Here is a 22,179-nt window from a genome sequence, read left to right as displayed (position 1 = left end):
GATAGAGGATCTAGATTGGCACAGTCTTGGAGGGCCGAAGGGCCTCTTACTGTGCTGTAATTTTCCTTCTTCTTTATTCTTTGACAGCAAGTGAGGAGAGACAAACAGAAGTTGTTTTAAGACTATATTCTCAAAGCATTAACTCAGTTTCTCTCTCCACAGATGCTACTAGAAAAGCGAGTCTCTCTATCACCTTTTCTTTGATTTCTGGTTTCCAGCAGCTGCAGTATTTTGCTTTTATTTGAAGCTTTGAGCCCTGTGAGAGTTGTGAACTATGTTTACCTCTCTGGAAGTAGAGACCTTTACAGGAATATCCTTTAAATTTCTTCAGTGACACCACCAGAAAAAAAGGGACTATATAGCCGCATCACAAAATGTTATATCTGTTGAGAATCAAAAGCTGGCAAAAATCAAGAGCAGGGCAGCCTTCCAACTCATAAATTCCAACTCTTTTAACTTTCATGGCTTAGCATTTAGCCACATTTTACTTCTGTCTATTGTTATGCTGGAGTTGTGTGCCTGCATTTTGAATGTGTGTTATGCTTTTTCAGGACCAGGTTGGCTACATCTGAAGCAATTTTGGTTTCATGGGCTGAGATTTTAATGGAGAAAGTGAGAACTGCAGATGCGGAAGGTCAGAGTCGAGAAGTGTGGCGCTGGAAAGGCGCAGCAGGTCAGGCAGCATCTGAGGAGCAGGAGAGTCGACGTTTCGGGCAGAAGCCCTCCATCAGGAATGATGAAGGGCTTATGCCCAAAATGTCAATTCTCCTGCTCATCAATGCTGCCTGGCCTGCTGTGCTTTTCCGTCTTGAAACGTTACAACCAAGCGAGGAGTATACTCCTGGCACTGCTTTTCGCCAGGTCATTACATTAACTTCTTCATTCTTAATCTACTCAATCATACGGATGCCATAAGGTTCTGTGGAAACCCTTCATGACTTTTAAAAGTATTATATTTTGGATCTTCTACTGATAATACCGTCAAAAGCAATTGCATTTATATCCTGCCTTTGGTGGAAGAAACTTTCCTAACGCAACTCATGGATGTATCAAACATAAATTGGCATTAAGACAATTTGAACATTATTTTCTATCCTCATGCAACTAATTTATTCACAAGAAAGCAGGTCTGATTTCTTCTTCAGCTCCACCATCATCCTCAACATGTCTGCCCTCCTACTCAGAGATTTATTTTTTTTCTGGAGGTTTAGTCATCTGGGATAACCAAATGAATCATAATTATTGCTCAATTCTAAACAGAGGTTTTGTCTAAAAGTTGTTTCCCTTTGTCTTTTGGTGTATATTCTCATTTCTCGCCAATGTGTTGATCAATAGTGTAGAATATGTGAGTGTTCTTTTCCTCTGAGAATCTAATTGTCCAGTTCTATGCCACAATTCCCTCTGAAACAGTGCAGTCACATCAACAATGTAACATGATACTATTGTAGAGCTATTCATTTCAAAGTGAGGTAGTAGTCCAAAACCATTTAAGCAGGTAGCCTCGTAGTTATTGGTTATGCATAATTTATTACAATGCCGAACTGTTTGAGATAATTTAAAGTTTCCCAAAGTACCACATGACAACCTTCTAAACTTCATCTTTTAGTCAATGCCATTAAAAAGACAACCAACTGTAGCTTTGTGATATCATGAATGTGTAACTCACCTTTGTTTGTCAGCTATCTGCCTATTTATAATTGTGGTATAATTATGCCTCTTGTTGTTGTTGTAGATTTTGTGTGCTCATTACTGGTACTGTTTTCATTGTCCTCACTCAGTTGTACTGGTTTTAAAATAAATGTGTAAAGTAGGAAAATCATATTTGTTTGAATATTGCTGCAGCCCTTTTATCAATTGTTTTGGAGGTTTTGAACATTCTGAGCAATAAGCTGTGCCTTATCATCTGAAAAAGACCCCAGTGACAAGACATAGAAATAAAACATGCTTAATTGAGTGTTGATTGTCTACAAGTTTGGCTGTCTAAGACGTGTCTCTGCACACTACTGTTCTGACTTTTCAATACAGTCATCACTGTATACAACGACTCATAACATCACAGTGAAAGCGGCTCAAGCAGGATTACTCAGAGAAATGGCGTTTTAACCCTATCATGTGAACAAATGTTTTCATTGAAAACAGGTTGCTTTTGAAAATGCTACTTCGACTAGTCAGGGCAAAATGGTTACAGGCCACCTAATTCAGAATGTTAGTTAAACATGCACCCAACCACTAAATAAATGTCTGTCTCCATGCAGCAACTTTACGTTCTTTATTTGTTGAAAAATGTGAAGGACGGTTTGTTACAATTTTTTGCCCTTCATTTTTTTTCTTTCTGTTTACCCAAAAGTGACTGCACAAATAATTAAATCAGCATGTGTTCTTTTATTCTGAGGTAACGTGACACCAACCTATTTGAATGAACTATGTTTTGATTCTGTTAGATTGCTTGTTGTCATGCAATGTTTTTCTAGCTTGAACAATATGGGTTAAGCAAGGAATAAAGGACAAAAAAAGGAAAAAAAAATGGATGAGAACAATTTCAAATATGATGGGGTGTTGGTTGTCTTTAATGTCAATTATGGCTTAATAATGTGAGAAGGACCATTGTTTCTGGGTTGGGACTTTTTGAATCTATGTTGCCTTTTTGCAGTGATGTTGCAACACAGGAAATGAGCCACTGAACTTGCTGAATGGCGATTTAATGCTTTTGCCACCCATCTACTCTGATTGTTTTGCAGACTTTCAAGACTGCGCTAATGAGCTCCTATTGGTGTTTGGGGAAGGGTGATGTCATTGATGACTGGTGCAGATGTGACTTGAGTGCATTTGATGAGGATGGACTCCCAAGCTGCAGCCCATTACCTCAGCCTGTGTACGTATCCCAATCACCTTTTAATCACCTTTGCATAAGGTTTTAGAGACTCCTGATGTTGGAAATCCTAGTGGTTTAAAGTTTCAAGAGATAACACCACAGTCTGAGCTCTTTGGCACAGTTGTTGTGAACTGTGGAGCATAAGTGAGCCAGTGGGATCAGGTGTAGTATTGATTTAAATGCACATTTTATGATGTCACCCTGATATTTTTAGCAATGTCCTTTGAATTAAAATATCTAATGCATTCTTTGTTCTTCACCGAAACCACAAATTAAGCATTTAGCAGGAGAGGGCATTTTCTATTTACCTAATAATAAATCAAAATGTGTTTTTAGCCTTCCAGTACTGAGTGAGCAGAATTTTTTGAAATTAATTGTTGTGAAGACCAAAGCTGCTCTCTTTCACGACTGTTCTCTCGTTCCTAGCTCTAACTCTTTCCCTGACAACTGTCTGGGGCTGTTTGCTACCTGTTAACCATGTATCCATTCCGATGTTAAATCTGCCTATTTCCACTTACATAACGTCATCCAATTATAATGCCACAATCCCCCCAACCCCCCCATTCTCAGTTCCTCAGCTCATCTGTTGATGAAACCCTCAGTCATTCCTTTGTTCCCTTTAGACTCGACTATTGCAAGACTGGTGGCTGGCTTCCCACATTCCACCCTGTGTAAACTTAAGGTCATCCAAGCCTCTGCTGACTGAGTCCTTAATCGCACCAAATGATTGACAAAAAAAGCTACAATCGAATGGCATGAGGTAAAACATTTCAGTGCAGTGAGTTCAGGACCAGATAGCAGCATAAACTCACACTAAGGGGTCGCCCACTTCAGACAGAGATGAGGAGGAATTTATTCCATCAGGAGGTAATATATCTGTGGACTTCTTTAGCATAGAGGACAATAGAGATTGGTTCATTAAGTATTTTCAAGACTGAGACAGGCAGATTTTTAATCAGTAAGGGAATCAAGGGTTATGGAGAAAAGGAAAGAAAGGGGAGATGAGGATTATTAGATCAGCCATGATCTTATTTGTCATATAGCAGATGGACTGAAAGAGTTTAGATCAGAGTGGTGCTGGAAAAGCACAGCAGGTCAGGCAGCATCCGAGGAGCAGGAAAATTGACGTTTCAGGCAAAAGCCCTTCATCAGGAATAGAAGCAGGAAGCCTCCAGGGTGGAGAAATAAATGGTGGTGGGGGGGAGGGGGAGGAGGTAGCAAAGAGTACAATAGGTTAGATTAGATTACATACAGTGTGGAAACAGGCCCTTCGGCCCAACAAGTCCACACCGACCCGCCGAAGCACAACCTACCCATTCCCCTACATTTACCCCTTTACCTAACACTACGGGCAATTTAGCATGGCCAGTTCACCTGACCTGCACATCTTTGGACTGTGGGAGGAAACCGGAGCACCCAGAGGAAACCCACGCAGACACGGGGAGAATGTGCAAACTCCACACAGTCAGTCGCCTGAGGCGGGAATTGAACCCAGTTCTCTGGCGCTGTGAGGCAGCAGTGCTAACCACTATGCCACTGTGCCGCCCACAATGGGGATGGGGATGGAGGTGATAGGTCAGAGAGGAGGGTGGGGGAAGGTAGCACTGTCCAGCTCAGCACTGTCCCCATGACCTGTCCTACCTGCCAGTCTCCCTTCCCACCTATCCACTCCACCCTCCCTTCTGACCTATCACCTCTATCCCCACCCCCATTCACCTATTGTACTCTTTGCTACCTTCCCCCACCCTCCCCTCTGACCTATCACCTCCACCCCCACCCCCATTCAACTATTGTACTCTTTGCTACCTTCCCCCACCCTCCTCTCTGACCTATCACCTCCATCCCCACCCCCATTCACCTATTGTATTCTTTGCTACCTTCCCCCACCCTCCTCTCTGACCTATCACCTCCATCCCCATCCCCATTCACCTATTGTACTCATTGCTAATGCCTACCTTGATGGACTGAAAGGCTACTGCAGCTCTTATGTCTTCTGCAGTGGTTATAATCCAGAATGCCTGTAAGGAAGGTAAATTCAATCATGGCTTTTATAAGAGAACAGAATAAGCACCTGAAGAGATTTTTGAAAAGTGCAGGTCAACAAGGAAGTGGAAGGGGAGAGTACAGGTTCACTTGAGGAATGACCTCTTTTACAGCCTAATTTTAATTCAATGGAAATGCGGCTGTTTGTATCAGTTAAAATCTTAACCGATATACTCTATCGCCCCATCACCCGAACGCTGTTACTGACCTGTGCTTGTTCCTGGCCAAGCAAGCCCCTCAATTTCAAAATCTTCATGTTGTTTCCACATCAGTTTCTGACATGTAGAAGGTCATGCCAGGAGCAGGATGAGACATACTTAAAATAAGAGGTGGAGCCTCGTCGAGGAGTCAGGGAATTCGGGTCCAATTGGATGAGTAACAAGAGATCAGTGCTGCCTCTTCAGGAAGGCCCACTCAACTACAAGAGCTGAAAATGTGTTGCTGGAAAAGCGCAGCAGGTCAGGCAGCATCCAAGGAACAGAAGATTCGACGTTTCGGGCATAAGCCCTTCTTCAGTTTCCTCCCACAGTCCAAAGATGTGCAGGTCAGGTGAATTGGCCATGTTAAATTGCCCGTAGTGTTAGGTAAAGGGATAAATGTAGGGGAACGGGTAGGTTGTGCTTCGATGGGTCGGTGTGGACTTGTTGGGCCGAAGGGTCTGTTTCCACACTGTATGTAATCTAAGTAATCTAATCTAACCTATTGTACTCTTTGCTACCTACTCTCCAACCCCACCTCCTCCCCCTCCCCCCCACCACCATTTATTTCTCCACCCTGGAGGCTTCCTGCCTCTATTCCTGAAGAAGGGCTTATGCCCGAAACGTCGATTCTCCTGTTCCTTGGATGCTGCCTGACCTGCTGCGCTTTTCCAGCAACACATTTTCAGCTCTGATCTCCAGCATCTGCAGTCCTCACTTTCTCCACTCAACTACAAGCTAATCAGGCAATAGCAAGGCTACTCATGCGGCATACTCTGAAATGAAGACCCTGGGGCAGAAATCTCACCCTCTGAGATGGGCACCCACTATGCTCAGCAGCACCAGAATAGAGGCCGTGAGTCCTGCAGAGATAACCAGACTCAGGATTGGCAGGGGTTGTGGAGTGATGCAAGCCACAGATAAGTAATGTGTGAGGGACAGAATATTGGCTCTTGACAGGCCCCATCCCCGGTGCCTCCACTCATTAATACCTTTAATGAAGGGACCTCTCGCAGGCAAGGACAACCAAGGATGACCAAACCTGATCTTACTGCAAGCCGAGATGGCAAAGCAGTGGGGTGCTCATTTACCACCATCCCATCCAATTAACTGCCCATTCTCACCTCTGAGCTCACCATAATAGAGAGATGAAAATTCTAACCTTGATGTCAATTGGGTGAAACTACATAATGATTAATGTGCAAAATAGTGGATGTAAAATGTGATAGACAGAGGTGTAATTTCCCGGCCGGTGAATTAACTCAAAGCTCTACAATCCAGCTATGAATGATGAGCCTCCACTACTGTCCTATCTCAGTGATGGCAGTCTGAGCACAACAGTGTAAAGCCAAGCCTGAGACATTTGCAACTATGTTCAAGCAGAGATGCTGAGTGGATAAGAACATAAGAAAAAGGAGCAGGAGTAGACAATTCAGTCCCTCAAACCTGCTCCACCATTCAATTCAATCATTTCATCTCGGCCTGAACTTCACTTCCCTACCCACTCTCCATCATGCTTCCACCCATTACTAATTAAAATTCTGTTTACCTCCTCCTTAAGCTTATTCAGTTTCCCAGCACACTACACTCTGGGATAATGAATTCCACAAATTCATGACCCTTTGAGAGAAGTAATTCTTTGGCATCTCTGTTTTAAATCTGCTACCCCTTATTCTAAAACAATGACATCTCACTCCACATTGTCCCACAACGGGAAACATTTGCTTTATGTTTACTGTATCAATCTTGTTTAACACCTTTTACACCTCAATCAGACCTCCTTTCATAAACTCCAGAGACTGCAGGCCCAAACAGATGATGATCCATCTTAGCCTACTCCTGAGATCTCCAACCTCACAGATACCAGTCTTCAGCCAATACAGTTTATTCCAAATAACATCAAGAAAACACTAGGTAATATAAAAACTGTAGGCCATGATAACATTCCAGCAATAATAATGAAGACCAATGCTATAAAGGATCTGAGTTGTGAGCCAAGTTGACCCACTACTGGCATTTACTTAGCATTGCAGAAAATAGCCTAGGTATGTCCACTGAACAAAATGGATAACAAGTCCAACTTGATCAATTATCACATATTAATCCATTCTTAATCATCAGCAAGGCGATGCAAGTAGGTCATCAAACATGCCACCATGTGGCATTTACTCAACAATAAACTGCTTGCCAACACTCAGTTTGGCTTTCACCAGGAGTACACAGCTCCTGACCTCGCTACTTTGCCCAATCATGGACAGAAGAGCAGAATTCAACAGGAGAGATGAAATTAACTAGCTTTGTATTCAAAGCAACATTTGACAGAGTATGACATCAAGGAACTTTTGCAAAATTGAAGTCAATGCATATTGAGGAAAAGCTTTCATTGATTGGACTTGTACTGAGCACAGAGGAAAATGGTTGCAATTGTTGGAAGTCAATTGTTTCTATGCCAGGACATCACTACAGGAGTTTCTCTGAGTTGTAGCCTTGGCTGAACTATCTACAGCTGCTTCATCAATGAATTCCCCTCCATCATAAAGTCAGAAGTGATTATGTTTATGGTTGAATGCACAAAATTCCACACCATTTGCAATTCCCCCGATTCTGAAGCAAGCCATGCAACTAAACCTGGATAATTTAGAATTGAGCTGATAAGCTCAAAGTAACATTTGTGTTTCACAAGTGGCGGGCAGTGGCTATTTCCAACAAGGGTGAACCTAATCATTCATTGGTCAAGACCATCAGTGATTCTCCCACTGTCAACATTCAGGACACAGCAGTTCACTTGATTGACAACCCATCCACCACCTTCAACATTCACCTCCTCCACACTATGCAAGATGGCAGCAATACAGATGGTCTGCATTGTAGTAACTCACCAAATCTCCTTCCATAGCACCTCTCAAACCTGTCTCCTCTACCACCTCGATTTATAAGGGTAACAAATGCAAATAACCATCACCATCTGCAAGTGCCCCTTTACACCACATCCTGGATTGGAATTAAATTGTCTTCCTTCACTGTTCTTTGGTCCAAACACAGCAATTCCATTTCGAATAACACTGTGGGTGTACTCACCCATAAGGATGGTAGTAGTTCAAGAAGGCAGCGCAACACCATTGTATAAGGATCTGGAAGGATTTGTAACGAGGAGCGTTTTCAGCATTGACCACCATTATGATTTCACATGGCCCCGGATGGAAGAACAGATTTGGACTCAAAGGATTAAGACCTTCCATTGAGTTCCCCTCATATTTTTAGTTACAAATTCTGTCATGCAAATGCAACTTGATTGCTATCATGTGATAAACTGCATCTTGTCTAAGACATCGCCTCTTCTCATTAGACTTCCAATGTTTTTTCCTCAACCGCACTCAAATAATAAGGCTGCATAGATTCTACCAGGAGAGATGTTAGTGACAACAAATCTACCAGATTTATCCTTCACCAAGATGAAAAACAACAACCACAACAACAGTTAGCAATGTGCAGTAAATGTTGACCTGGACAGCAATGTCCACATGGTACAAAAGAATAAACAAAAAAGTCAATAATAATCCAACCATTGAGTCATGCGTCACCACATTCAGGTAAGGTGAATTGGCCATGCTAAAATTGCCCGTAGTGCTAGGTGCAGGGGTAAATGTAGAGGAATGGGTCTGGGTGGGTGCGCTTCGGCGTGTCGGTGTGGACTTGTTGGGCCGAAGGGCCTGTTTCCATACTGTAAGTAATCTAATCTAATCTAATCTAGTACTGAATCCTCTTCAGTTTACATCCCAAACAATGTCCCAGCCCCCACACCATCATGTTAACATAGCTTCAATGACCAGTACCCATTGTTTCCTACCTTTTGACGAGTAATCTTCTCCAACATCAGCCTTTACATTACATGTCATCTGCTTCAAGTTACCTAAGATGTGTTTTATAAACACAGCTTTATCAAAAGCGTCAAGTATTTTGTGATATGCCAGTTCGTATAACTTTTCACCATCCATTATTGCATTTAGTAATAGCGTTTAAAGAACCCAGCTCCATTAGTTTGGGTACTTCTGAGTTCCACATCATTTTATATGTTAGCATCCTGAGGAGACAGTTTTTTTGAGCAATTTTGACTTCCACTTTTTGTCTATGTTCTTGGTCAGTAACTGATTTCAAATTATTTCAAAAGACAATTGGATGGCCACTTGACGGAGTTGGGATCTCGAAACAGAGCTGGGGAGTGGAACTAACTGGCTGATTGAAAGAGACCTAACATGTACTTGATGTTCTGAATGGTCTCCTTTGTGCTGTTGTGAATCTATAACTTTATAATAGGCTGAAGGCTTCAATGACCTACTCGTGCCCTACATTTGTAAGGAATCATATATTATATATATCGACCGTGACTCTAAACCAATAAATTGTCATACAAATAGGATAAGGATATCACAACAAGAAGCATTACTTTGTAAACAGCAAGTGCATACAGATATAGGATGTTCAATATATTATCAAGATTGAAACAATTGATTGACTTGTTAAAGACTGTGTTTGTTACATTCAATGTTAATACGTCTTTTAAAATTTGATTTGTTCACGTTGCCTTTAGATTCTTATGTTAGTCTGATGGTGACATTTGTTTTAACTTAATGGACCGGAGTGTTTTTAAATGTGGCTCCCAATAATTTGGGGAGACAGGCCTCAGGAACAAGATGTACAAGCTAGAGTCCTTTCCATCTTTAATACATGTCTCTTTTTTTTTTGTTTGATCAAAAAGGTTGAGACTCTCAACAAGTGTAGAACCATCAAGTACGATGATAGGCTTGGAATGGCAGGATGCCCAACCCATGATAGGAACTAAGATAGCTGACTACATCATTCACTATAAGAAACTGGATGATTATATCGACCCAAATCTTTATGCAGGTAAGCGTTCACTTCCTCAAATAAGCTTTTATTGTTCAAGACTTTTAATTAAAGTCAATTTTGATTCGATATTTACCAATCAGTGTTAATTGCATTCATTTTTGTTACAAAATTCAAGTCTTAAAGCTGGATGTCAAATGAAGGGTGGAATAAAATGGCAGTTTTTCATTCGAAATGCATTTGAAAGTATGTCTACACACTAACCTGCGTAATGGCATTTCAGTTATGAATTTTGAAAAACAACCTCATTGTGGTATTAAAACTTGAAATTTGTTTCTTTGTGACTTTTGTTTTGGATGAGGTAATATTGCACTTGATTTTCACTGCCTATCAAGTCATCAGTGGTGAGAATCAGTGCCAGAGAAGTCACTCTATGTAAACACAACATTTATACCCACGGTTTAATGTGAGATTTGATGCCTTTGACTCCCCCTCCCCTCCTCCCTGCCACATCTACAAGTCGAAAATGTAGCCTGAGCTTGCCATATCATTTCATAAAATTGTTAACTTTATTTGTGGCTGGATTATCTATTGAGAACAGTTGTACTTAATGTTCTTCCTCTGATTATAGGATGGAGTGTGTGCCAAGTGGTTTTGTTTTAATGAGCCACATGAAGGGTTGCCCAGAAATCTAAGGGTAGGATACTGAATCATGAGCTAGCACTAGTTGATAGAAAATATGGCTAAGCTTTTTCTCAAACTTGTGGAAATAAACCATCCTATGTTTGTTATTGACAAATTACATTTTATTGAATTATGATATGTCTGTAATATGCATGCCCACAAATATCCCTTCAATGTGACATAGAGTTTTGTAATGCTTGGGCTTCTTTTCTCTTGAGAAGGAGCGAAATACCGTGTCCACACTTAAATTTAAAGGCCTATGCATGGATTATCAATAATTCATTTTTGTTGAAATCTTTTGTATTTGTAGACTTAAACTGGTGAATTAGTGTCAAAGAGGTATAATGTACAAACTGATCATTCCGATAGCCAGAACCCATCTGCAGGACAACTTTCTGTTTCACTGTTCAAACAGAGAATAGACTGTGAGACTATGAGGATGTATCTCATTTCTATGAATTCATCTTGTGTTCATAATCCACACACCTTTCTTGCTCTTTCTTTCTGGAGAACAAGAAACCTCTGTTCCTACCGACTTTATCTTTCACTCTTAACGATTCTGAACTTTCGTGATTAAACTTTTGAAAGCCTCCCACTTATCAGACATTCCTTTACCTGTGAACAGTCTACTTCAGTTCAGAAAGTAAGGAGGCATGGGATACGAGAGACCTGGCTGTCTGGATACAGAATTGGCTGGCCCATAGAAGACAGAGGGTGGTACTAGATGGAAAGTATTCAGCCTGGAGTTCGGTGACCAATGGTGTTCCACAGGGATCTGTTCTAGGACTTCTACTCTTTGTGAGGAAGTGGAAGGGGTGGGTTAGGAAGTTTGTCGATGACACAAAGTTTGGTGGAGTTGTGGAAAGTGTGGAGGACTGTTGTAGGCTGCAACGGGACATTGACAGGATGCAGAGCTGGACTGAGAAGTGGAAGATGGAAGTTAAACTGGAAAAGTGTGAAGTGATTCATTTTAGAAAGTCAAATTTGAATGCAGATTACAGAGTTAAAGGTAGGATTCTTGGCAGTGTGGGGGAGCAGAGGGGTCTTGACATCCACGTCCACAGATCCCTCAAAGTTGCCACCCAAACTGATAGAGCCGTTAAGAAGGTGGGTGGTGTGTTGGCTTTCATTAGTAGAGGGATTGAGTTTAAGAGCTGTGAGGTTATGTTGCAAATCTATAAAGCTCTGGTTAGAGCACACTTGGAATATTGTATTCAGTTCTGGTTGCCTCATTATAGGAAAGATGTGGAAGCTTTAGAAAGAGTGCAGAGGAGATTTACTGGGATCTCCCTGGAGTGGAAGGCATGTCTTATGAAGAAAGGTTGAGGGAGCTAGGGAAGAAGGATGAGAGATGACTTGATAGAGGTTTACAAGATGATGAGAAACATAGATAAAGTGGATAGCCAGAGACGTTTTCCCAGGCTGGAAATGGCTATCATGAGGCACATAATTTTAAGGTCATTGGAGGAAGATTTAGGGAGATGCCAGAGGTACTTTCTTTTCACAGAGAGTGGTGGGTGCGTGGAATGCAGTGCCAGCAATGGTAATGGAGTCAGATACATTAGGGATGTTGATGCGACTCTTGGATAGGCACAAGGAGGATAGTGAAATGTCGGGTTTATAGATTAGTTTGATCTTCGAGTAGGATAAAAGGTCAGCACAACATCAAGGGCTGAAGGGCCTGTACTGTGCTGCACCGTTCTACGTTCTATGTTTTATATTCAATCAACTTTTGAAAGCTGTCATCTCATTCCATTAAAATTTGCCTTACTCCAATTTAAAAGTTTTAATTTTTTTGTAAGCCTTATCCTTTTTCCTAACTCTTGTAAAACAAATGGAATTATGATCACTGGACCTTAAGTGTTTCAGTCTTTCGCCCTGGCTTATTACCCAGGAGAAGGTCAAGTTTTGCTCCTTCTCTGGTAGGAATATTTACACATTGACAAAGAAAATTATTTGAGCACATGTAATAAATTCTTCACCATTCAAACCTTTAACATGACAGTAATCCTAGTCAATATTTGGAAAATTAAAATACCCACAATTATAACCTTATTATTCCCACATTTATCTGAGATTTCTCTACATACTTCTTCCTCAATTTCCCTCTGACAATTGAGCAGGGTGGGGTCTGTCGTACAATTCCATCAAGGATATTTTTTCTTCCTTATTTCTAATTTCAAATCATATTTTCATTGGACCATTTTCCAGAAATATGTTCTCTTGTTACAGCAGCAGTGTTTTCCTTAATCAACTTTTCCTTGCTTAGCACAAGAGAAAAATTCTGATACAATAAAATGAATCATTTTCAAGTATAACATGAAAGTAATACTTGGTAATGTTTCTTTTTAAAGACTCATCACCTTCAAGTAATTATGAAATAAAAATCATCTCGATTGTAGCAGCTTGGTGTCAACATTATTATAATCCCCTCCTGGTTCAATTCGGCGAAACGAGTGTCTTGAAGCTCTTCAACCTGTCTGCAGATGCTGTCCAGCAGCCATCCCGATTTTTTTTCACAGTCTAAGTGACTGTATCAACTTCACAGTCTTGAATAACATAATTTAATTGCTGACGTTTAAAAAAAAAGTGATTTGCTTTGCTTGTGTTGACTTCATGTTGGCAGTAAAATGAGACTACATTAAGCACATGCTCTTTTCTGAAAAAACAGCCATCCTGCACAAGTATGAAGAACTTAGGCAGGTGACCACTTAACGCAGATGTTCATTAGTAATAAAGTCATTATAATTCATTAGATTAGATTAGATTACTAACGCAGATGTTCATTGGTAATAAAGTCATTATATTCATCTGTGTCATTATTATCAACAAGTGCCCTTAGTTTCACCTATAGTGCAGTTGACAAAGACAGCAAAAGAGATTCCTTGTTGCTGTTGTAGAATTGACAATTTAAATCATGACATTGTTTGTCTAGTGAAACCCCATCTGCATGTTAGTCAGTTCACTTAAAGAAGCTATTATTCCCATAGTTGCAAGTTTCTGTGCTGGGCGATGTCCTGACATCGCCAATGGTCATCTGCTTCCAGAATCACATGACTTCACAGTGTTATCCATTACAGCAGCAATTCAACAAAACAATTTAATTTGTAATCTTCACCTTGATTTAAACTAATTGTAATGAAATTTTGAAGAACCGGTTTAAGAATACAAAGAAATGGCATCATTAATTTCACAGCGCTTTCATTTAATAACCTGGACATTGCTTTGTAAAAAGGCGATTAGGAGATAATTTCCAAAACTAACTAATTAACTGGAGATGTTGATTTTATATTTATACACCTACCACCATTAAAAAATGAGCACTGGACATAAGTACAGCATTTTGAGGATAGGTTCTCCATATTAAGGCTTTATCCAGATAATAGATAACCTTAATAGATTGTTAAGCAAATGTATTTAGGGATATCGGCTGAGTGCAGTTAATATGAGGTTAGGACACAGATTAACCAGAATCTCATTGAATGATAGAAGAGTCTCAATGGACTGAATGGCCGTTATGTTCCTTTTACCCACAATTGATTCTCACCCACAATTGTTTGTGATGGATGAATAATATTAAAATCTAGCTCATAGATTGAGGAGTAAGAGGTTGATTTTTGAGAGTGTGCAAGACAAGTTTAAGACTTTCTGTCCAGGGGCTTGCGGCACTGCTTTCAAGTGCATGATGATGGAGGGTGGGATTGGAGGCGTGGGAGCCACAGGGAAGTGGGGAGGAGACTGTGCATTGTTGAAAGTAGTTGCATTGGATAATGATGTGGGACTAATTCAAGTCACTGCAGAGATTTGTCAGAAAACACTCATACTCTTCCTTGCTTTGGTAGCCATGTCAGAAAAGTACTTTGCTATTTCATCCATCAATTCATGCCTTTCTTTAGCTTCCAAGTTTCTTGAAGCCAAAGAAACCCAAATAGCTGGCCTTAAAGCTGGAATAGACAAAATACTGCATGCTTGCTAAAATGAGGGATCTTTCTATTAAAACTGGGAGAGGCGTCTGCCCCCTTTCCTCTCTTTGGTAAAACCAGAAGTGGTCAGATTTGAGACGGGTTGACTTAAAGTTTGAAAATGTTTGCAATTTAATTCTTTTATGATGCAAACCAACGTGTTATAGGTTTGCAGGTGCAGGATGTGGGGCAGAGGTGGAGTTTGTTTTCAGGAGGAGTTAGGGGCCGGGTAGGGAACAGTAGAATGTTGGAATTTCATGTTTGTTTGTTATAGATTCATGCCCACAGGATCTACATTGAAGCTGTCCAAACTTGACTCTCTGAAAAATAAGACAACAACAAATTATGTATATATTGAGTGTTGGGATCTAGACTTTGGTGGCAGGATAGTTATGCTTGCCCATTTCTGGATGCTTGAGTCAGAGATTGGAGTGTTCCTGTTGAATGCCTATAGTCTGCATGGAGAAGTTGCTTCCACAGTGTTTTGTGAGGATTTCTAGATTTCCATGTGAAGGAACACAATGGATTTCCAAGTTAAGATGGTGTTTAACTTGAAGGAGAACTTGGAGGCCATCCCATCTACCTTGTGATTCTTGTAATGAACATTCATGATAGCTATCATAATTATTCAGAAACATGGCTTCTAAGGTGGATAGAGCCATGCTTTATATTAAATTTCTATTTTTTCTATTATATATATTAAGGGAAGGACATAGTTTTGATTTCATTTTTGATTTCTGTGAATGAAAAGTGAGTTGTGGAAGCTATTTATTTAATGGATTTATGAAGAAAGATGTTGATTTGTATATATTCTCATTTTTAAGGTTTGGGTTTTACAGTTGTGATATATGGAGTTGGTACCTTTTTGAAAATATTTTAAAATCACTAGGTCAGACAATCCTTCTGGAACAGTGTCCTAATCCAAACTGTTAGAAAGCTCTGGAGTGCTCATGGAAAATTGTTACTGTCTTGATTTATGATTGGTGGCATTAAATATTATTCCTCTTTTGGAATGACAGGATAGGACAGTTAGCTCAGTATGAAGGGATAGGACAGTTAGCTCAGTATGAAGTTTCATTTGTGAAACTTCCAAACCTGGATTATTTGTTTCGAAATCTTCAGGTTTTTAAAGCTGTCAGATATATGAATATTAATAGAACATAGAAAAATACAGCGCAGTACAGGCCCTTTGGCCCTCGATGTTGCGCCGATTCAAGCCCACCTAACCTACACTAGCCCACTATCCTCCATATGCCTATCCAATGCCCGTTTAAATGCCCATAAAGAGGGAGAGTCCACCACTGCTACTGGCAGGGCATTCCATGAACTCACGACTCACTGAGTAAAGGATCTACCCCTAACATCTGTCCTATACCGACCACCCCTTAATTTAAAGCTATGCCCCCTCGTAATAGCTGACTCCATACGTGGAAAAAGGTTCTCATGGTCAACCCTATCTAAACCCCTAATCATCTTGTACACCTCTATCAAATCACCCCTAAACCTTCTTTTCTCCAAAGAAAACAGCCCCAAATGCCTCAGCCTTTCCTCATACGATCTTCCGACCAAACCAGGCAACATCCTGGTAAACCTCCTCTGCACCCGTTCCAGTGCCTCCACATCCTTCCCATAGTATGGTGACCAAAACTGCACACAATACTCCAGATGCGGCCGCACCAGAGTCTTATACAACTGCAACATGACCTTAGGACTCCGAAACTCAATTCCTCTCCCAATAAAAGCCAGTACGCCATATGCCTTCTTCACCGCACTATTTACCTGGGTGACAACTTTCAGAGATCTGTGTACATGGACACCAAGATCCCTCTGCTCATCCACACTACCAAGTATCCAACCATTAGCCCAGTACCCCATCTTTTTGTTACTCTTACCAAAGTGAATCACCTCACACTTACCTGCATTGAACTCCATTTGCCACCTTTCTGCCCAGCTCTGCAGCTTATCTATATCCCGCTGTAACCTGCCACATCCTTCCTCATTGTCAACAACTCCACCGACTTTCGTATCATCCGCAAACTTGCTCACCCAACCTTCTAGCCCCTCCTCCAGGTCATTTATAAAAATGACAAACAGCAATGGTCCCAAAACAGATCCTTGCGGAACACTGCCAGTAACTGCACTCCAAGGTGAACCCTTACCATCAACTACTACCCTCTGTCTTCTTCCAGCCAGTCAATTCCTAATCCAAACCTCCAAATCACCCTCAATGCCTCCGTATTTTTTGCAGTAGCCTACCATGGGGAACCTTATCAAATGCCTTACTAAAATCCATATACACCACATCTACCGCTTTACCCTCGTCCACGTCCTTAGTCACCTTCTCTAAGAATTCAATAAGATTTGTGAGGCACAACCTGCCCTTCACAAAACCATGCTGACTATCCTTGATCACATTATTCCGATCCAGATGTTCATAAATCCTATCCCTTACAATTCTCTCTAAGACTTTGCCCACAACAGAAGTGAGACTCACCGGCCTATAGTTACTAGAGTTATCCCTACTCCCCTTCTTGAACAAGGGAACCACATTTGCTATCCTCCAGTCTTCTGGCACTATTCCTGTAGACAACGAGGACATAAAAATCAAGGCCAATGGCTCTGCAATCTCCTCCCTTGCTTCCCAGAGAATCCTAGGATAAATGCCAACAGGCCCAGGGGACTTATCTATTTTCACCCTTTCCAGAATTTCCAACACCTTTTCCCTACATACCTCAAAGCCATCCGTTCTAATTAATTGTGACTCAGTATTCACATCGGCAACAATGTCCTGTTCCTGAGTGAATACTGACAAAAAGTATTCATTCAGTGTCTCCCCAATCTCTTCAGCCTCCACACGCAACTTCCCACTACTATCCTTGACTGGACCTATTCCTACCCTAATCATTCCTAATCTAAGAAGACTTCATCGTTCACCAGAAACAACTGGAAAAAATCATTTAGTTTAACTTAAAGATTTGATACAGACGAGTAACCTTTTTCTGGATTGAATCTCCATATTGAATAATGTCTGGAAACATGATAAATCTTCATTGCATTATATGTTTTAAGATTTGTCTAATTGTGCTCGATATCCCGATTACTTAGTTTGTAATTTTATTGCTGTCGTTTACAAACTAAACCTTTCTCTTTTTCAAGAAACTCTACGGCCACATATAATTATGCTTCTGTGAATGACCATCACATTAATTAAAATGAAAAAAATCTATCAAGCAAGGAGTCATTCTGAGACCTGACTTGCCCAACAGTAACATCAGCTGGTATCATTAACAAACTCAAGAAGAGACATTACTAAAGAAAGAGCATTGAGTGAATGCAAATGTTTGTGAAAAATAAACTGATTATGGTCAGTCCCACTGATCTCGGGTCTTTCAAATGGAAATAGGTCAACTTTTCACTGAGGTTTGAGTACCTGTATTGTTGCTGTTGAGGGTAAATGTATTGAATCTTTATTTCATATGTTTATAACAAGATCGCTTCAACTAATTTCTGCTTAGAGTAATAGGGTGAATGTTTTCTTTTTCTTTCGTAATTTTAATTGATCTTATTAAAAGTACATTAGCAGCCTCTTGTGAATAAATTTATTGACTTACTAGCATGGTAAACAAATAGCAAAAATAAAACCAGTGATCTGAGTTCTTAGGTGCTAACCAAGTGGACAGTATTTCATTACATTCCTTATTAGTGGCCTGTCATGGTGGAAGGAATCAGGAGGTGAGTCACTCCTGCAGAATACCTGACCTATGACTTGATCTTGTAGCCAAAACATGTGCAATTGGTTTGGCTAAGACTCTTGTTAACACTGTCTTCCAGGAGGTTGGCAATGAGGATGACAACTTATTAAATGCTAGGAGAAGTTCATTAGTCTTCCTTTGGTTGGTGGTGATCATTGTTTGATAGTTGAGTGGCACACATGTTATTCGTTACTTACCAGCTCAAGTCAGTGTTTTGATCTCAAGTCCCAAAGATGAAAGACTATATTCTACCTACTGATCCATATCACATGTATTTGGTTTGAACTGATTATTGATAAAAAGTTGAATGAAATTAAGTCATTAGATGTGGTTTTGTTTTATCATTTTCATTGTTACCACTTTATACCTAAATGTGATAAGCACAACACACTAGTAAAGAAGTTTCTTCAAATTGGATCTTTTCTCGCTGTTTATTTACAAATATATGAACCACAAAGCTGTCAGCTCATTCTGTTTTAAAACAAAGTGGATTTGTGCTTTAGGTACCCCAACATGGATGTCACTACAGCAGCTGAGCTGTAAGAACTCCGTCGAGCTTCCCCAAACACCATAGCATAAACTTGCTCACAGGTAATTTGACCAAGATAAGAATGTGATCAATGCAAATAAACAATGTAGTCACTAACTATTCCACCTCTCAGCTGATTGCATCTCCCTACAAGTTGTGTTTAAGAGGTGAGAAACAATCTTTTAAAAAATGCTGTTCTCCAGAAGCATGACAACACGCCTTGATATTAATCATTTTTCTCCATTGAAGATTCCTAATATTAAATGTTCTGACAGAAACAAGAATTAGTGTCCATTTGGGTAGTTCATTCAAGAAGTATGAAAAATTTAACATTAGCTTTCCTGCTAGTTGAAATATTACTAAAAGGATTCTTAATCAAAATGAGTGTAAAATTTGATCCTTGCAGTGAAATGGTCATTCTTTACTGTATTGAGTCTCATGTTATTTATGTATTAGCTTGGCCCAGTTATCAATGAGTCTCAAAGATGTGGATTCCAGTTGCAGTACACCTCACAGCAGTGCTTAGAGAGCATTGTCTGAGGTTGCAGGCTTACAAAGTGTTGTCACAGAGTCTTATTCTGTTGCTGGCATTCACTTGCCATTTCTGGGTTTTGCTGTCTACACACCTACTGTTGCATTTTCTTCTCTGACAGTAGCACCTACATTTAAAAGGAAATCCAATTCAACATGCTTTCAATCTTAAGGATATTAAAGGGGCAACATGATTGGAAGTGCTTTCTTCTTTGTTGTTCAGTTGATGACTTTTTAGTAACATCATCATGCCCATTTTTATTACATTAGAACTATGCTGTAGGTTCCTTTTCATTGAGGGTCATAAACTGAAAACTTCAATAAAGTCATAGAGATGTACAGCATGGAAATAGACCCTTCAGTCCAACTCGTCCATGCTGACCAGATATCCAAACCTAATCTAATCCCATTTGCCAGCACTTGGCTCATATCCCTCCAAACCCTTCCTATTCATATACCTATCCAGATGCCCTTTAAATGTTGCAATTGTACCAGCCTCCACCACTTCCTCTGGCAACTCATTCCATACCAGTACCACCCCTTTCCTGAAAAAGTAACCTATTAGGTCCCTTTTAAATCTTTCCCCTCTCACCCTAAATGCATGCCGTCTATTTCTGTACTCGCCCACCCAGGGGAAAATACCTTGTCTATTTATCCTATCCATGCCTCTCATGATTTCATAAAACCCTCAGCCTCCGATGCTCTAGGGAAAACAGCTCCAGCTTATTTCAGCCTCTCTTCAGCTAAACCCTGCAACACTGGCAATATCATTGTAAACCTTTTCTGAACCCTTTCAAATTTCACAACATCCTTCCTATAGCAGAGAGACCAGAATTCCAAAATTGGCCTGACCAATGTCCTGTACAACCACAACATGACTTCCCAACTTCTATACTCAATCCACTGATCAATCAAGGCAAGCAGACCAAACACTTTCTTCACTATCCTAACTACCTGTGACTCCACTTCCAAGGAATTATGAAGCTGCACTCCAAGGTTTCTTTGTTCAGCAACACTTCCTAGGACCTTACCATTAAGTGTAAAACTCCTGCCCTGATTTTCCTTTCCAAAGTGCAGCACCTCGTATTTATTTCAATTGAACACCATCTGCCCATTGGCCCATCTGATCAAAATCCCATTGTACTGTGAGGTAACCTTCTTCTCTGTCCGCTACAGCTCCAATTTGGTGTTATCTGTAAACTTAGTAGCTATACCTCCTACCTACACATCCAAATGACGACAAACAATGAACCTAGCACCAATCATTGTGGCAAATCACTGGTCCAGGCCTTCAGTCTGAAAGGCAACCCTCCACCGCCACTCTCTGTCTTCTACCTTTGAGCCAGTTCTGTATATAATTGGCTAGTTCTCTCTGTATTCCATGTGATCTAACCTTGCTAACCAGTCTACCATGGGGAACTTTGTCGAACACCTTACTGAAATCCATATAGATCATGTCCACCACTCTGCCCTCATAAATCCTCTTTGTTACTCTAAAAAAAACTCAAATCAAGTTTCTGCGACATGATTTCCCAAGCACAAAGCCATGCTGACTATCCCTAATCAGTCCTGCATTTCCAAATACATGTACATCCTATATCTCAGGATTTCCTCCAACAACTTGTCCACCACTGATGTCAAGTTCACTGGTCTTTAGTTCCCTGGCTTTTCCTTACCACCTTTCTTAAATAGTGGCACCACAATAGCCAACCTCCAATCATCTGACACCTGTGACTATTGATGATATAAATATCACAGCAAGGGCCCAGCAATCACTTCCCTAGCTTCCCACAGATTTCTAGGCTATGTCTAATCAGGTCTCAAGGATTTATTCAACTTTATATGTTTTAAGACTTCCAGGATTTATTCAACTTTATATGTTTTAAGACTTCCAGCACCACTTTGTCTATAATATGGACCTTTTTCTAGATATTGCTATTTATTTCCCCACATTATATATCTTCCACATCCTTCTCCACAGTAAACACTGATGCAAATTTAGTATATACCCCATCTCCTGCAGTTCCACACGTGGCCACTTTGCTGATTTTTAAGGGACCCTAGTCTGTCGCTAGTTACCCTTTTGTCCTTAATGTAGTCATAAAATCCCTTTGAATTCTCCTTAATCATTTTTGCCAAAGCTATCTCATGTCCCTTCTTTGCCCTCCTGATTTGCTTCTTAAGTAGACTCCCACTGCCTTCATAATTTTCTAAGGATTCATTCAATCCTTGCTGCCTATATTTGACATATCCTTCCTCCTTTTTCTTGACCAAAATCTCAATTTCTCTAGTTTTCCAGCATTCCCTACACCTACCAGCCTTGCCCTTCACCCTACCAGGAATATACTGTCTCTGGACTCTCGTTACCTAATTTCTGAAGGCTTCCCATTTTCCAGCTGTCCTCTACCTGCAAACATCTGCCCCCAATCAACTTTTGAAAGATCTTAACTAGTCCATCAAAATTGGCTTTCCTCCAGTGTAGAACTTGAACTTTTCGATCCAGTCTATCCTTTTCCATCACTATTCTAAAATTAATAGAATTTTGGTCATTGGCTCCAAAATACTCCCCCACTGTCACCTCAGTCACCTGCCCTGCCTTATTTCCCAAGAGTAGATCAAGTTTTGCACCTTCTCCAGTAGATCCATCCACATACTGAATCAGAAAATTTTCTTGCACACACTTAACTCTCCATCCAGACCTTTAACACTATGGCAGTCCCAGTCTATGTTTGGAACGTTAAAATCCCCTACAATAACCACAGTA

The 22,179-nt window shown here is 40.4% G+C and overlaps 1 protein-coding gene across 7 annotated transcripts in view; it reads left to right on the top strand.

Moving 5' to 3' along the window:
* Positions 1-22,179, top strand: part of astn2 (astrotactin 2) — a 1,590,397-nt gene that overhangs the window by 1,122,183 nt on the left and 446,035 nt on the right. For 5 of the 7 annotated variants that reach the window (XM_087998521.1, XM_087998520.1, XM_087998522.1 and 2 more), the window contains 2 exons: positions 2,739-2,872; positions 9,869-10,017. In XM_087998521.1, the coding sequence (XP_087854647.1) occupies positions 2,739-2,872; positions 9,869-10,017 (283 nt within the window). Of the gene's footprint in view, positions 1-2,738; positions 2,873-9,868; positions 10,018-10,588; positions 10,644-17,759; positions 18,149-22,179 lie in introns of those variants that run through there. The other 2 variants (XM_087998526.1, XM_087998527.1) reach the window with 2 other exon arrangements.

This window comes from Chiloscyllium plagiosum, unplaced genomic scaffold (genome assembly GCF_037043375.1).
Source record: "Chiloscyllium plagiosum isolate Xiang-an unplaced genomic scaffold, Cpla_swu_hap1 HiC_scaffold_21, whole genome shotgun sequence".
In the NCBI taxonomy this organism is placed as follows: domain Eukaryota; kingdom Metazoa; phylum Chordata; class Chondrichthyes; order Orectolobiformes; family Hemiscylliidae; genus Chiloscyllium; species Chiloscyllium plagiosum.
The sequence above is the reverse complement of the archived record's forward strand: the minus strand, read 5'-3'. Positions and strand labels throughout refer to the sequence as shown.